The sequence below is a fragment of the Heptranchias perlo genome, chromosome 3, assembly GCF_035084215.1.
Source record: "Heptranchias perlo isolate sHepPer1 chromosome 3, sHepPer1.hap1, whole genome shotgun sequence".
NCBI classification, from domain to species: Eukaryota; Metazoa; Chordata; class Chondrichthyes; order Hexanchiformes; family Hexanchidae; genus Heptranchias; species Heptranchias perlo.
Window position 1 is genome coordinate 54,329,393 of NC_090327.1, and position 17,319 is coordinate 54,346,711.

General features: G+C 43.4%; 1 protein-coding gene across 1 annotated transcript in view; it reads left to right on the plus strand.

Moving 5' to 3' along the window:
• LOC137314074 (N-acetyltransferase ESCO1-like) overlaps nt 1–17,319 on the plus strand; it is a 54,843-nt gene that overhangs the window by 21,430 nt on the left and 16,094 nt on the right. The window contains exons 3-4 of the mRNA XM_067979741.1: nt 12,855–12,963; nt 13,778–13,847. Of these exons, the coding sequence (XP_067835842.1) occupies nt 12,855–12,963; nt 13,778–13,847 (179 nt within the window). The remainder of the gene's footprint in view (nt 1–12,854; nt 12,964–13,777; nt 13,848–17,319) is intronic.

A 17,319-nucleotide genomic window follows, 5' to 3' on the forward strand; every position in this document is an offset into this window, starting at 1 on the left:
TCGATTGGGCAAGTCTGCATGGTCACTGGCCCCAACTGTTGAACACAGGCTTTTAACACTGCAAAGTCCAAGGGCTGGGATCGTTCGATTGTACCTGCCCAGAGAGGTACCCCTGGTGGTAGTAATGGTGCCCCGGTGGGAGGTGGTCCGTTATTATCTGCTTCGGGTGGACCCGCCTGTCCCTGATTCCCAGCGGGGGGAGCAGGAACAGGATCTGGATATACCTGGGACCGAGTCACTATATTAACTGGATTCCCCTGCATATCAGGAGGTGGGCCGTTCACTCCGCCTTCGCAGCCTCACTTCCCATTTTCCCCTCGATCTGAGTGACCGACACTGGTTTTACATACGGTGGGGGAGGTTCCATTAATGGGAGCGGGGGATACAGGGACTGACTGTGCCTACTATCCCATTGGTATCTGCCCGGGGTCTCCAGCTATTACGGCCGCTACCACAGCTTATTCTACTCCTAGTCTGCTTTCTACCTGTTGGATTCTGTCCCGGCATGCTCGGTGGTCTGCCCCTCTCTGTAGGGGCACTGAAGGGCTTCTCACAAAGCACCTCTTGCATCCTCTAAGTTTTTAGTGAGGCGAGTATTATGTTTCCTTACAGTTTCTAGCTGGCATCGTGTTTCCTCTAAATGATGTAATGCTGATCCAGCATGTACAGCATTAACACTTTGATGTTGCATGATTGCAGCTGCCGATGCAACTTGGTATTTTAAACTGTCAATCTGACTATCCTTCTCGGCAAGTTCTTTCTGCTGTTGTAGGATGATATCTCGATCTCGTTCCGCACAATATGAGGCTGCATAAGTGATCAAGCGGATCGCCTAATCCCGCCTCCATTTTTTATCAGTAACTCGCTGTTCAGTGAACACCACGGCGTCCTTCAACGTAACTTCTGGGCCTTTCCCTAGGCATTCTAACAATAAGACCTCTACATCGGTCCTGCTACACTTCTTCTCTATCCAGGTACTATACTCTGTCCAAAGATCCCTGTTTGGCATCTTGGTGTACTTTAGAGAGCCACTATCGGTTAGTTATTACTAACCCTCCACAGGGATCTACCGGTGATCAAGTGATAACTCTCGCGTCCGTTACCTTATATCCAGTAATAACAGGTTTTGGCTGTTGTCAAAAATAGTCCCTTCGTGGTCGCCAGTTGTAGGATTTAAAGCCCCTACTTTCAGGATTATAATTTAATCCAATCCAAGGACTGGTTCGTGACAACAACAAGACCACCACGGTGCTGGTATTATGGGTAAAGGTAAAACAGTTTTATTAAGCACATCACAATTTAGTACAAAGAAAGTGATACTTAACAAAGAGAAATAGTCATAGTCTGTTCCTTGAAACCTTGGAAGTATCCCTCCAAGTGACCTCGGCGCGCTCTCTCTCTCTCTCTCTCTCTGTGTTCTGTTGACTGAAGAGTTCTCCTCTTCCTCGCCAGAATCTTGTGCGCCTTCCTCATGTCGCTCACCCTTTAGAAGTTACATTCCAAGCCACTCCTGGTACCATCTGTGCCTTGTTGTTACAGACTTAACGGTACCTTATCTTAGAGTTACGTTGCCAGCCTTCACAGGACACAGTTTGTATAAATAGACTTCTATTCATTAGCTTGCGGGGGCTCGAGATAGAGGGACCTTAGCCTGAGTTACTCCTTGATTTATTTCACCTCCCATCCTCCCTCAAGCCTGTGATTTTTCCCAAGGTCTGTTAATTGTCACTTCAATACTGTCAGCATTCTGTGAGTTTCAATTGCAAACTTGACTATAATAACCATCATGCACCCTTCTCAGCCCACCTGCACTTTCTTATTGAATACACGTTACATAGTTCATACTATATTAATACACAGTACAGCTTACATTTATAGATACGTGGAATCATAGTACATTTCATTCTACTCCTACTGTTGATTACAATTATACTAAATTATATCCGTTATTGGGTTAATTCTTATAACCATCTTGCCAATATCCTTTTGCAGTTTTCTTTAGTGCTCAAAGTTATGTACAGTGTCATCTATTTTAGCATCATCTGCAAATTTGGACAGCACTCTCTCTTGTCCTATATCCAAATCATTGATGTACACAGTGAACAGAAGCGGTCCCAAAACAGAACCTTGCCTGACAACGGTACCCACTTCCAGCCACTCTAAGAATCTGCCCTTATCTCCCACTCTGTTTCCTCCCTTCCAACCAGTGTTTAATCCAATTTTCTACCTTTCACTAATTCCATACCTGTTAATCTTCTCCAATAGTGTTCTCTGTGATACTTTGTCAAAGCCTTTCTGAAAGTCTTTGTATACCACATCTACTATGTTTCACCCATTCACTATATCTGTCACCTCAAAGAACTCTCAGGCTTGTTGAGTATGATCTTCCTTTTTGAAATCAGTGTTGGCTGCTGATGATTATTTTCTCTTCATCTAGTATTTAGCAGTACATGCACTTTATCTTTTTTGCTCATATTTATAGCTACTCCTTTCCCCTTTTTTTGTCCAAGCATCCATTTTTATAAAAGCAAAATACTGCGAATGCTGGAAATCTGAAATAAAAACAGAAAATGCTGGAAATGCTCAGCAGGTCAGGCAGCATCAGTGGAGGGAGAAACCAAGTTAATCAAGTCAGGTCGATGACCTTTTGCCATCTGTTTTTTCCTTGCGCGTAACTGGCCAATTTGATTTTCCTGCTTTACTCCATTTATTCCTTCTGCATGCTATCCTTTTTGCTAAATTCTTTTTAATTTGTATATTTCTACCGTCTCTACTTGCTCTTTGCTAATATGGGCCCTACCCCCTTCCTAGTTTAAATTACTCTTCACTTCCCTTTTTATCTGATTTTCTAGTACATTAGCTCCCTGCCTGTTCAAATGTAGCCCATCCTTGCAGAATAGCTCCTACCTTTCCGAGAACCGGTGCCAATGCCCCATTAAATGGAACCTCTTTTCCTGACAACACCCCTTTAGCCATATGTTGAGTTTGCTAATCTTCCCTATTCTGGAGATTACCACCCTCGGTAATGGGTGCTTCTAGAAGAATCATCCTGCTTCTAAGCCTGCTTCCTAAGCTCCTTTTGTAGGACTTTAGGCATTTTCTATATCATTGGCACCTACATGATCCACAATGTCTGGTTGTTCTCCCTCCTCTTTCTGAAATGTCCCTCACTGTAGCACCCAGAAGGCAATAAAGAATCCGAAAGCCCTGGTCTGGACTGCAGAAGATAGTGCCTACCTCTCTATTGAGTCTCGTATCGCTACTGCATTCCTAACTGAATTGCTAATTTTCCCCCTCGAGCCATTTTGTTTTTGGTGCTGTTGTGCTGGTCCTGGCCAGAGTCCTAATCTTCCCCACAGGAAACCAGTGCTTCAAACCTGGAGAGGACCTGTTCTAGTCTGTTCCTCCTCGCTTTCCCTGAGCTGTGTGGATAATCACCACTACTTCCTCCACCACTGCCAGTTTCCTATCCTTCTACTACCCTCTGAAACTCTTACACTAGAAACCTCCCTTCCTGATGTGTTGGATTGTCTCTAACTTTCCCTCAAGTTCTGAGATCTTGAGCTGAAGAAATTTCAGTTGAAGGCACTACCTGCAGATAAGTCTGCTACTTGAGACTCCCACATCCTGCAGGAACCACACATCACTGTCTCTTCCTGGGATGTCATTCTTAACTAAAACTTAGCTAACAGTTATATTAAGTTTTAAGTTTATACTCTTCTGCAGTTTGTCCATCTTGGAGGTCACAAAGAATTCTACCACCCATTCATTTACATACTAAATTCATGATTTTGATAGATAATTATAATTCCAATTCATTCCCCTTGTTTTTGCACTACATGTCTATCATGCACATGTTCTTTTTGCATGAGTAATTAAGGGGGCAGTGTTGCTGATGTTCCAAATTGGCCTAAAGATGAAATGCATTCCATTGAAATTCTCCATAATCCTTCGTTAATTTAAAGTGGAAGTAGCTGCAAAGTTATTTGTGTTCGAGTCATAGGGCGCCATGGGCCATCAGCAGCAGCAGAATTGTATACCATCACAATCTAACCTCCTGGCCTGGCGCATTCCTCACTCCTTGATCACCATCAAACTAGAGGACCAACCTGATACATTGAGGTGTAGAATGGCATGCCAGATGGAGCACTAGGTATATCTTAGGATGATGTATAAACTCAGTGACTGGATAGGGCTAACTGCATGGCAAACAGCAAAAGCAGGAGGCTATAGACAGAGCTAAGCTGTCCTATAACAAATCAGAGCAAAGCTCTGTAGCCTTATCACAGCTAGTTGAGAATGGGCAATCAAGGCCACTAACAGGAAGAGGCTCATGAACATTTCATCCTCAACCATGGTGGAACCCAGCATGTGAGCGCAAGAGACAAAGCTGAAGTAATTGCAACTGTTCCCAGCCAAATGTGCAGAGTGTATAATCTACGATGTCTTTTCCCAGGATCCCCACCATCATGCTTATCAGTGTGTAGCCACTTTGGTTCACTCCAAGTGACATTAAGAAACAGTTAAGTGCAGTGGATGCAGCAAAAGCTATAGGCCACGATGGCATCACTGCTGTAGTGCTGAAGCCCTGTGTACCAAAGCTAGCTGCTCTCATAGCCAAACTGTTCCAGTACAGCTATGACACTGGTACCTACCTGACAATGTGGAAGGTTGTCCAAATATGGCTTATTCACAAAAAACAGGCTAAATCTTACCCGGCCAATTACCACCCCATCAGTGTCTTCCCAGTCACCAATAAAGTGATGGAAGGAATCATCAATAGTGCCATCACAAAACACCTGCTCAGTGACACTCAACTCAAGTTTTGCCTGAACCACTCGGCTCCAGACCTCATCACAGCCTTGATCCAGACTTGAAAGTAAGAGCTGAGAATAGCTGTCTTTGATATCCAGGCAGTGGTTGGAGTTATGGGTGATACAAAGGAAGATGGTTGTAGTTGTTGAAGGCTAATGATCACATCTCAGGGTATGCTTTCAGGAGTCACTCAGTCCTCATCAATGATCTTCTCACTTGTCATAAAGTGAGGAGAGGAGCTGTTTGCTGACCCACTCCAGTGTTTAACTCCATTCACAACTTCTATGATAACGAAGCAGCTCATCCCAGCCGACAGCAGGATTTGTATAACATCCAGGTTTGGGCTGACAAGTAGCAGGTAGCATTCACACCACACAAGTGCTAGGTAATGACCATCTTGAACAAGAGAAAGCCCAGCCCTCTCCCCTTGACCTTCAATGGCATCTTTGTTTCTGAGCCCCCCCCCCCCCCACAAACAATCATCAACATCTTGGGGGCTACCATTGATTAAAAGCTGAACTGTACCACCGATATTAACACTGGCTAAGAGAGCAGGTCAAGCCTGGGTACTCTGATGAATGGCTCGCCTCCTGACCCCTGAAAACCTCTCCACCTCTGAGGCTCAAGTCAGGAGTTTGATGGAATACCCACCATTTGCCTGGATGGTTGCAGCTGCAACAACACCCAAGAAGCTGCACATCTAGGATAAATCAGGTTCCTTGACTGGGGCACCTGCCACTGGACTCGGTGTCAACCACCTCTATTACCAGCGCACTGTGGCTGTGGTATGTATGAGCCAAAGGATGCAGTGCAACAACTGGCCACAGTTACTTTGACGGCTTCTCCTTCTCCTGCAACCTCTACCACTGAGAAGGAGAAGTGCAGCGATGTTGTGGGAACACCATCACCTCAAGGTTCTCCTGCAAGTCACACATCATCCTAACTTGGACATATATCGCTGTTCCTTCATTGTCACAAGGAGCAATATCCAGAATATTGACCCAAACAGCATTGTGGGTGCACCATCCATAAGAACGGCAGCGGTTCAAGAAGGCCTACCGCCATCTTTTTAGAGCTAGGGATGGGCAAAAAATGTGACCTTGCCAGCATCACCCACATGCTGCATAAACAATTTTTTAAAAAATTGAAGATGAGCAAAGGAGATATAAGTATTATACTTAGAATTCTCCAGAACATTAAGGTTTGTGACTGGATGCTGACAATTTGGATGCTACACTTCTCTTTGAAGTATATTCTTAAAATTATGGCAACTTTATGTTAATTTGTTCTATGATGGGAAGCCAGAAATAAATCATTAAGTTAATAAGTTTAGCAGCAGGTGTTACTGTAATTGCTTAACTAGAGCAATATTGTACTTTTCCAAATCAACAAATGTGTACAGCACCCAAGAGACTACTTGCGAAGAGTAGTATTTTCCAAGTGTATTTTGTTCAAGAAAAGTACGTTTTCTACATTTTCAAAGATCTTTTTGACTTTTTTTTTAAAACGCTGCACATTAACTTATGTGAGGACTTGTGAATTCCTGTTGAACTACTTTCATTGACACTTATTAATCCTGTCTGTGTGTCTTACCTTCTGTTTTTTTTTAAAAAGAGCATTCCCACAGTGATAACTCTCCCTTGGACTTGCTATCAGTGCTGTTATCTTTGAGCTTCGGAATTAATTTTCTAGTTCTGTGGATGCTATATTTCATTTGCTGCGCACAAGAAATAAATTTACCTGAAACTTTGAAAGTATGTATATATAATTCTGCATTTCAAGGAAATGTTCAGGTTAATGAATGATGTAACTGATGGAAATTGCACAGGAGAATAGAAGGGGGAGGTGTAAACAGATTTCAAATATTTGGTATATTTTGCTACAAGAATGTTGTCCAGAAATATATAAAGTTTGCAGTATTACGGAAACTGGGGTTTTGGCTGTATTTCACTTAGTTGATTGTACAGAGTATCCAACATTTCAAAAATTATTTTTATGTTCTCTACCCCAATGGTGGTAGAGAGTGTTTTCATAATTTTAGTTACCAAAAGTCTCAATTTAGAACCTTAATGTGTTTGTTTTTATTTGATAATCTGGATGTGAAGTTTAGTAGAAGTGGCTGTGTCAGCATTGGCAGTAACAAGGATGTAGCGGCATTAGTGGCTCACCAGTGCGCCTCTCTCTCTCTCTCTCTCTCTCTCTCTCTCTCTCTCTCTCTCTCTCTCTCAAATATAGGAAGGTTTGCGCACACACACAACTGATTATATAATTTTTCTAAGCACATAATTAAGCTTGTGATCGTCCCAAGCTAATCAATATAAAGTGAGCCAGCCACTTCAACCATTTACTTTTTGTGCTCATCAAGATGAGTGTTAGAGTTGAGGAATGGAACAGTGAGTACCTGAAATGCAACAATGTTGTGTAAGAGGAATAGTGTGATCTATAAACTTTGTGAGGATCATTAATTAAAAGACACCAAATGAATCTATCACCCCTCATCAAAGAACCATCTGGGGATTATTAGATGACTACAGTTTTTAGTTTGTTTGAACTGTCTTAAATTAACAGTTACATAAACCACTCCCCTTTTTAGGACAGCAGGGTACAGCACTGAATGAGTTGATCTCTTGCAGAATTATCAAAGACGAACTCAGACAATCATAAACTAACATTTCTATAACACACGATAACTTTAAATGATAATAACATTAAAGAACACGCAAGGCATTTAAGCAGATATTAATAACCCCACTGTTGATTCGCTGGTGTCTCTGGAAGATCTATGGCACTGCAAAACTCTTTCCACATTCAGTGTGTGTATATGGTGTCTAAATTTCTTTCTTGTTGCTGATATGTCTAGTGAGGCCTAGAGTTACACCCCATCTCAGTTAACAGCACTGCAGTTCAGCTACATGAAAATGGGTCAGTCTGAGGATCAGCCTTTTTTGCAAAGAACGCAATCAGGTACACAACCTACTATAAGTTGAAGAATCTGCCTTGGCCACTTGTACAGCTCCTGCTATTGCTGCTCTGCCTCACCCATGCCCTTGAAGACTTTGATTCTCGCCTCACTGGAATTTTCCTGGTAGCTTTGTGCCTCGCTGAATGTTTGAAGTCATAGAATCACACAGCACAGAGGGAAGCCATTTGGCCCATTGTGCCTGTGTCTGGGAAATTTTCCAGGTTGCTTTGCGCTCAAGGGTGCAACATGAAAACAAATTCAATCCCTGTACGTGACTGGTTAGTACTCTGTCTAATGGATACATTTAACAAACAGATCATCAAACATGAGAGAAATTTAAGGATCTGACGTAGAATAGAATCATAGAAAGTTACAGCACAGAAGGAGGCCATTCGGTTTTCGTGTCCGTGCCGGCCGAAAAAGAGCTACCCAGCTTAATCTCACTTTCCAGCACTTGGTCTGTAGCCCTGAAGGTTATGGCACATCCGTGTACTTTTTAAATGAGTTGAGGGTATTTGCCTCCACCACCCTTTTAGGCAGTGAGTTCCAGACGCCTACCACCCTCTGGGTGAAAAAAAATTTCCTCGGCTCTCCTCTAATCCTCCTACCAATTACTTCAAATCTATGCCCCCTGGTCATTGACCCCTCTACTAAGGGAAATAGGTCCTCTCTATCTAGTCCCGTCATAATTTTATATACCTCAATTAAATCTCCCCTCGGCCTCCTTTGGTCCAAAGAAAACAACCCCAGCCTATCCAATCTTTTCTCATAGCTAAAATTCTCCAGTCCTGGCAACATCCTTGTAAATCTCCTCTGTACCCACTCCTAGTGCAATGACATATTTTGTGTAATGTGGTGACCAGAACTGTACACAATACTCCAAGCTGTGGCCTAACTAGTGTTTTATACAGTTCTAGCATAACCTCCTTGCTCTTATATTCTATGCCTCGGCTAATAAAGGAAAGTATTCCATATGCCTTCTTAATCACCTTATATACCTGTCCTGCTACCTTCAGGGATCTGTGGACATGCACTCCAAGGTCCCTCTGTTTCTCTACACCTCTCAGTATCCTCCCATTTATTGTGTATTCTCTTGCCTTGTTTGCCCTCCCCAAATGCATTACCTCTCACTTCTCTGGATTGCATTCCATTTGCCACTTTTCTGCCCCTTCTGACCAGTCCATTGATACCTTCCTGCAGTCTAAAGCTTTCCTCCTCACTATCAAGCACACAGCCAATTTTTGAATCATCTGAAAACTTCTTGATCAAGGCCCCCACATTCAAGTCCAAATCATCAATATATACCTCAAAAAGCAAGGGACCCCACTGGAAACAGCCTTCCAGTCGCAAAAACACCCATCAACCATTACCCTTTACTTTCTGCCACTGAGCCAATTTTGGATCCAACTAGCCACGTTCCCTTGAATCCCATGGGTTTTTACTTTTTTGACCATCTGCCATGTGAAATCTTGTCAAAAGCCTTGCTTAGATCCATGTAGACTACATCAAACACGTTACCCCCATCGACCCTCCTTGTTACCTGCTCAAAAAATTCAATCAAGCTAGTTAGACATGACCTTCCCGTAAGAAATCCATGCTGACTGTCCTTGATTAACCCGTGCCTTTCTAAATGACTATGCTGTCCCTCAATTGATTCCAGTAATTTGTGCACCACCGACGTTAAACTGACTGGCCTATAATTACCCGGTCTATCCCTTTTTAAACAGCGGTACAATGAAAGCAGACCTCCAATCCTCCAGCACCATGCCTGTAGCCCGGGAGGATTTGAAAATGATGGTCAGAGCCTCCACTATTTCCTCCCTTGATTCTCTTAACAGCTTGGATACATTTCATCCGGGCCTGGCGATTTATCTACTTTCAAAGATGCTAAACCCCTTAATATTTCCTCACTCGCTGTTTATCTCATCCAATATTTCACACTCCTTATCCTTAACTATAATCTCTGCGTCTCCCCACCTTGTGAAGACAGACACAAAGTATTCATTAAGAACCGTACCCACATCTTCCGCCTCCACACGTAGGTTACCTTTTTGGTTTCTAATAGGCCCTACTCTTTCCTTAGTTATTCTCTTGCTCTTTATGTATTTATAAAACATATTTTGATTTTACTTGCCAGTATTTTTTTCATGCCCTCTCTTTGCTTTCCTAATTTCCTTTTTAATTTCATCCCCGCACTTTCTATACTCCTCTAGGCTTTCTGCAGTCACTTCCAACAGAATTAGTTTGCCAGATGCCTGATTAGATCTTGTAATGTTGAGATGGCTGAGCTAATTGCAACATCAACAAGAATATTTAGTGCATCTGTTTCTCCTGCATTACTGTTGACAACTTCCAAAATGTTTTTTATTATTGCAGGCAGCTTGTGACCTGGTGGAATATCCCAAACTTGTTCAAGCTGCATCAGTGCTATTTGCAGAATTAGGTTTTTGAAGATTCCCAACATTTCTACTTTAGTACCTTTTTTTTGTACTGATACCAGTACTTTTTTTAAAAAAACTTTTTGTCTTGCTCGAACCATTGTTGACTTGCTTACTATCAATTTGTTTGCTGAATGACATTCACTATTGGTTTTGTTTCAAGCTGCTGTAACAAATTCTTCAGAAATTTTAGATGATTCTCCTACAGTTGGCATCAATCACTGAAGATTCAAAACAGTGCAACAGTTTGCACTGCAGCCTCAGAAGTGTGTCCACTACTGCCCCCTACTGCATCATTTGAGATTTGTTTCCCACATATGTGATCTTTGCAACATAAGAACTTTTAGGGATAAAAAAAATCCAACGCTGTGAAGTTTTCCTTTTTCCTTTTTCATGGATCAACTGCACCTGACTTTCTCACCATATGCTCTCAAGAAACTTGACTAATTGTGAATTGAACTTTAGATTATTTGCTTCAGTGGCATTCCTTGATAACTTATTTGTAGCCTATGTGAGTGAGGTTAAGGATAGGGTGACTGAACACCTCGAGAATTTTCAGTTAATCAGGGAGAGCCAGCATGGATTTGTGAAAGGTAGGTCGTGCCTGATAAACCTGATTGAATTTTTTGAAGAGGTGACTAATGTAGTGGACAGGGGAATGTCAATGGATGTTATTTATATGGACTTCCAGAAGGCATTTGATAAGGTCCCACATAAGAGACTGTTAGCTAAGTTAGAAGCCCGTGGAATCGAGGGAAAAGTACAGACTTGGTTAGGAAATTGGCTCAGCGAAAGGTGACAGAGAGTAGGGATAATGGGTAAGTATTCACATTGGCAGGATGTGACTAGTGGAGTCCCGCAGGGATCTGTCTTGGGGCCTCAATTATTCACAATATTTATAAACGACTTAGATGAAGGCATAGAAAGTCTCATATCTCAGTTTGCCGATGACACAAAGATTGGTGGCATTGTAAGCAGTGTAGATGAAAACATAAAATTACAAAGCGATATTGATCGGTTAGGTGAATGGGCAAAATTGTGGCAACTGGAATTCAATGTAGACAAATGTGAGGTCATCCACTTTGGATCAAAAAAGGATAGAACAGGGTACTTTCTAAATGGTAAAAAGTTAAAAACAGTGGATGTCCAAAGGGACTTAGGGGTTCAGGTACATAGATCATTGAAGTGTCATGAACAGGTGCAGAAAATAATCAATAAGGCTAATGGAATGCTGGCCTTTTATATCTAGAGGACTAGAGTACAAGGGGGCAGAAGTTATGCTGCAGCTATACAAAACCCTGGTTAGACCGCACCTGGAGTACTGTGAGCAGTTCTGGGCACCGCACCTTCGGAAGGACATATTGGCCTTGGAGGGAGTGCAGCGTAGGTTTACTAGAATGATACCCGGACTTCAAGGCTTAAGTTACGAGGAGAGATTACACCAATTGGGGTTGTATTCTCTGGAGTTTCGAAGGTTAAGGGGTGATCTGATCGAAGTTTATAAGATATTAAGGGGAACGGATAGGGTGGATAGAGAGAAACTTTCCGCTGGTTGGGGATTCTAGGAGTAGGGGGCACAGTCTAAAAATTAGAGCCAGACCTTTCAGGAGCGAGATTAGAAAACATTTCTACACACAAAGGGTGGTAGAAGTTTGGAACACTCTTCCGCAAACGGCAATTGATACTAGCTCAATTGCTAAATTTAAATGTGAGATAGATAGCTTTTTGGCAACCACAGGTATTAAGGGATATGGGCCAAAGGCAGGTATATGGTGCTAGATCACAGATCAGCCATGATCTTATCAAATGGCGGAGCAGGCACGAGGGGCTGGATGGCCTACTCCTGTTCCTATGTCCTATGTTCCTAGGTTGGAAAATTAGTAAGAGCAGCTCTATGTTGAGTCCACATCCACAAAAAACTGGATTGAGACTGCCGTAAATTACTGCAGCTAGTAGAGTGAAGGGACTTTCAAATCTAGCCCAGGCTGGATTAACTACAGTTCAAGGATCCTAGGCCACTGCATGAGTCTGTCACATCTCAAAATGCTGCATTTAAAAGTGCCAACATTCAAAATTTGTGTCACACTTGCATCTGGTTCAGTATCATATATATTGATTTTTTTTAAATCGACAATCTTATAGACTGCTAGTTATTCCCTGTTGGTTTCCTCTTACCTGGTGAGCTGGCCCCTCCCTAAGGGAAGGAGCCAGCATTTACAAGGCAATCTTTCATTTGGAGATACTCGTCTAACAACAACTAGCTTCTAATTCACCTTAGAATATGCCTATTTAGATCACTTCACAGGGAGTAGTTGAGCAACAGCCTTAAAGGAACAGGATAGTTTAAACACATCTTCAACATAGCAGCGAAACATCATAAGTGTGCTCTGGACTCTGGACCACCCATGTCCATTGCCACTGGAGAGCAGCTAGTAACTAAATGTTTCCTTGATCAGCATCATCAGACTTCTACCCTAAATGTCATTTTATAAATATTTGATTTTATGTTGTATATCCTACATTTCCAAAAAGATGTACTGCAGTTAAGCATTGCCAAAATGACAAATTTAGATTTGCATAATTGTTTTTATTTTGCATAATTTGCCATCAGTCCACCTGAAAGATTGTGTTTTCTTTAGAGTTTTAGGTTACATTTGGAGTCAAGTCCTGAATGTAGTCCGAAAAAAAGCTGCATCACAGCATCACCGCTGAAACCAGTTAAGGAGCAAGTGGAAAATGATTCAGAAGGTACCATAGAACAAATTGTGCTCATTGTGGAACATGTAGTGTATGAGTCTACGTTCTTGGTTTTAAAAAAAAATTGTTGAATTTTTGTGTGAAAGTAAGGATTTTTGGCATAAGAAAATTAAAAAAGCTTTCTCATTCAGACACCCAGTATCTACTCAACCCTAAATTGAGTAAAGCATAATGAGATGCAGAGTAAAGCCTAATAAGCTCCAACTCAGAAAAGGACCTCCCTACTGCACCAGCATCACCTTTCCATTTGCTACATCAGCCATATCTGAATGAGTTTGTCAGTTAATGTCAAGTTAGTCTGTTTGTATTATGGACCTAACTCCTCAGAAACTGGATTGGAACTTGCTAAACTCATTTCACATAGGACCATTCCAGGCAGCAAAGAATTTTTTCCCCCGTCAGTCTGGGCTGGATTCAAACTCTGATCCTAACTAACTGCCACCATATTCTGCCAATAGGATTTTTCCTGTTCATGCTAAAACATTTTTCTCTCTTCCCTCTTTGCGCACCCACCAACTACCTCCAAAACACATCCTATGTAGGCTGCGTGGATGTTTCAAGTCTGATAGTTTAATCAAAGCCGCTGTATTTTCTATTTCCCTGACATAATTCTTAATTTGAGCAGACCATTTAAAAACTGAAAGTTAGGGATCATTTTGAGAAAGTGTGCCTTTTGAACTTTATGCCCAAAACAATTTGCCCATTGTTTAATTATATTTTGCCTTCAAGGCTAATTTTCATTTCATTAAAATGTCTGTTTAGAGCAATTCAAGTATTTCTTTTGTCTTGTTGAATAATATTGTAGGGTCGTTGCTGAAGGAAACCGTGCGGACTCTCTTCAGTAATCCAGATTCTTCAAAGACCAATAATGAAAGGTAGTTGTACTTGTCATAGTTTTAGAATAGTCATGAGGGCACCATTTACCTGAACAGTTTGGACTAGTGAATAATGTGGATAACTGCATATTAGACTGTTGTATTGCATTAACCATTCAGCATTGAAACTTGTACTGCAGGATTAAATAATTGTACACACAGGGCATGCTGCTAACTATTCAATTGAGGCTTGCTAATGTCCTTTAGGGAAGGAAACCTGCCGTCCTTACCCGGTCTGGCCTATGTGACTCCAGACCCACAGCAATGTGGTTGATTCATAACCGCCCCCTGAAATGGCCTATCAAGCCACTCAGTTGTATAATCTCGCTACGAAAAGTCATAATAAGAATAAAACCGGACGGACCACTAGGCACCGGACACGACAATGGCAAATCAAGCCCAGTCGACCCTGAAAAGTCCTCCTCGCTAACATCTGGGGACTTATGCCAAAATTGGGAGAGCTGTCCCACAGACTAGTCAAGCAACAGCCTGACATAGTCATACTCACAGAATCATACTCTCAGCCAATGTCCCAGACTCTTCTATCACCATCCCTGGGTATGTCCTGTCCCACTGGCAGGACAAACACACCAGAGGTGGCTGTACAGTGATATACAGTCAGGAGGGAGTGGCCCTGGGGGTCCTCATCATTGACTCTGGACCCCATGAAATCTCATGGCATCAGGTCAAACATGGGCAAGGAAACCTCCTGCTGATTACCACCTACCGCCCTCCCTCAGCTGATGAATCAGTTCTGCTCCATGTTGAGCACCACTTGGAGGAAGCCCTGAGGGCACCAAGGGCACAGAATGTACTCTGGGTGGGGGATTTCAATTTCCATCACCAAGGGTGGCTCGGTAGCACCACTACTGACTAAGCTGGCAGAGTCCTCAAGGACATAACTGACAGACTGGGCCTGCGGCAGGTGGTGAGCGAACCAACACGAGGGAAAAACCTACTAGACCTCGTCCTCACCAATCTACCTGTCGCAGATGCATCTGTCCATGATAGTACTGGTATGAGTGACCACCGCACAGTCCTCGTGGATGCGAAGTTCCGTCTTTGCACTGAGGACACCGTCCATTGTGTTTGGCACTACCACCGTGCTAAATGGGATAGATTCAGAACAGATTTAGTAGCTCAAAAGTGGACCAGCATATTCCTCACTCTACCATTACCAACAAGGCAAGGGATCAACTCTGGTTCAATGAAGAGTGTAGAAGAGCATGCCAGGAGTAGCACCAGGTGTACCTAAAAATGAGGTGCCAACCTGGTGAAGCTACAACACAGGACTACATGCATGCTAAACAGCGGAAGCAACATGCTATAGACAGCTAAGCGATTCCACAACCAACAGATCAGATCAAAGCTCTGCAGTCCTGCCACATCCAGTCGTGAACGGTGGTGGACAGTTAAACAACTAACTGGAGGAGGAGGCTCTGTAAATATCCCCATCCTCAATGATGGCAGAGTCCAGCAAGTAAGTGCAAAAGACAAGGCTGAAGCGTATGCAACCATCTTTAGCCAGAAGTGCCGAGTGGATGATGCACCTCGGCCTCTTCCCGATATCCCCACCATCACAGAAGCCAGTCTTCAGCCAATTTGATTCACTCCACGTGATATCAAGAAACGGCTGAGTGCAGTAAAGGCAATGGGCCCCGACGACATCCCGGCTGTAGTGCTGAAGACTTGTACTCCAGAACCAGCCGCGCCTCTAACCAAACTGTTCCAGTATAGCTACAACACTGGCATCTGCCCAACAATGTGGAAAATTGCCCAGGTATGTCCTGTCCACAAAAAGCAGGCCAAACCCAATCCAGCCGATTACCGCCCCATCAGTCTACTCTCAATCATCAGCAAAGTGATGGAAGGTGTTGACAGTGCTATCAAGTGGCACTTACTCACCAATAACCTGCTCACTGATGCTCAGTTTGGGATCAGCCAGGACCACTCGGCTCCAGACCTCATTACAGCCTTGGTCCAAACGTGGACAAAAGAGCTGAATTCCAGAAGTGAGGTGTCAAATGCTGCCTTGGCATCAAGGCAGCATTTGACAGAGTGTGGCACCAAGGAGCCCTAGTAAAATTGAAGTCAATGGGAATCAGGGGGGGAAAACTCTCCAGTGGCTGGAGTCATACCTAGCACAAAGGAAGATAGTAGTGGTTGTTGGAGGCCAATCATCTCAGCCCCAGGACATTGCTGCAGGAGTTCCTCAGGGCAGTGTCCTAGGCCCAACCATCTTCAGCTGCTTCATCGATAACCTCCCCTCCATCATAAGGTCAGAAATGGGGATGTTTGCTGATGATTGCACAGTGTTCAGTTCCATTCGCAACCCCTCAGATAATGAAGCAGTCCGTGCCCGCATGCAGCAAGACCTGGGCAACATCCAGGCTTGGGATAATAAGTGGCAAGTAACATTCGCACCAGACAAGTGCCAGGCAATGACCATCTCCAACACGAAAGAGTCTAACCACCTCCCCTTGACATTCAATGGCATTATCATCGCTAAATCCCCCACCATCAACATCCTGGGGGTCACCATTGACCAGAAACTTAACTGGACCAGCCACTTGTAGCCACAGTATTTAAGAGCAGGTCAGAGGCTGGGCATTCTGTGGTAAGTGAGGCACCTCCTTACTCCCAAAAGCTTTTCCACCATCTACAAGGCACAAATCAGGAGTGTGATGGAATACTCTCCACTTGCCTGGATGAGTGCAGCTCCAACAACAATCAAGAAGCTCGACACCATCCAGGACAAAGCAACCCGCTTGATTGGCACCCCATCCACCACCCTGAACATTCACTTCCTTCACCACCAGCGCACCGTGGCTGCAGCCTGTACCAGCCACAGGATGCACTGCAGCAACTCGCCAAGGCTTCTTCGACAGCACCTCCCAGACCCGCGACTTCTACAACCCAGAAGGACAAGGGAAACAGGCACATGGGAACAGCACCACTTGCACGTTCCCCTCCAAGTCACACACCATCCCGACTTGGAAATATACCTCCGTTCCTTCATCGTCGCTGGGTCAAAATCCTGGAACTCCCTACCTAACAGCACTGTGGGAGAACCTTCACCAGATGGACTGCAGCGGTTCAAGAAGGCGGCTCACCACCAACTTCTCAAGGGCAATTAGGGATGGGCAATAAATGCTGGCCTTGTCAGCGACGCCCACGTCCCATGAACAAATAAAAAAAAAATATTCAATTGTGTTAATATACTTCTTAGCATTTTGAGGTATCAGCTTTGGTTCAGTGGTAGCACTCTCGCCTCTTGAGTCAGAAGGTCGTGGGTTCAAGCCGCACTCCAGAGACCAGAGAGCATAATCCAGGCTGACACTTCATCCCAGTATTGCCACACCCCAGACACCCTTCAGATCCCAGGTTGCTCCAATGCTGATGAGTGTTCCTGGTAATACTATTTGGCATAAAACCCCTGTTTTTGTAAAGCCTCTGGCTCACTGAGCAATGA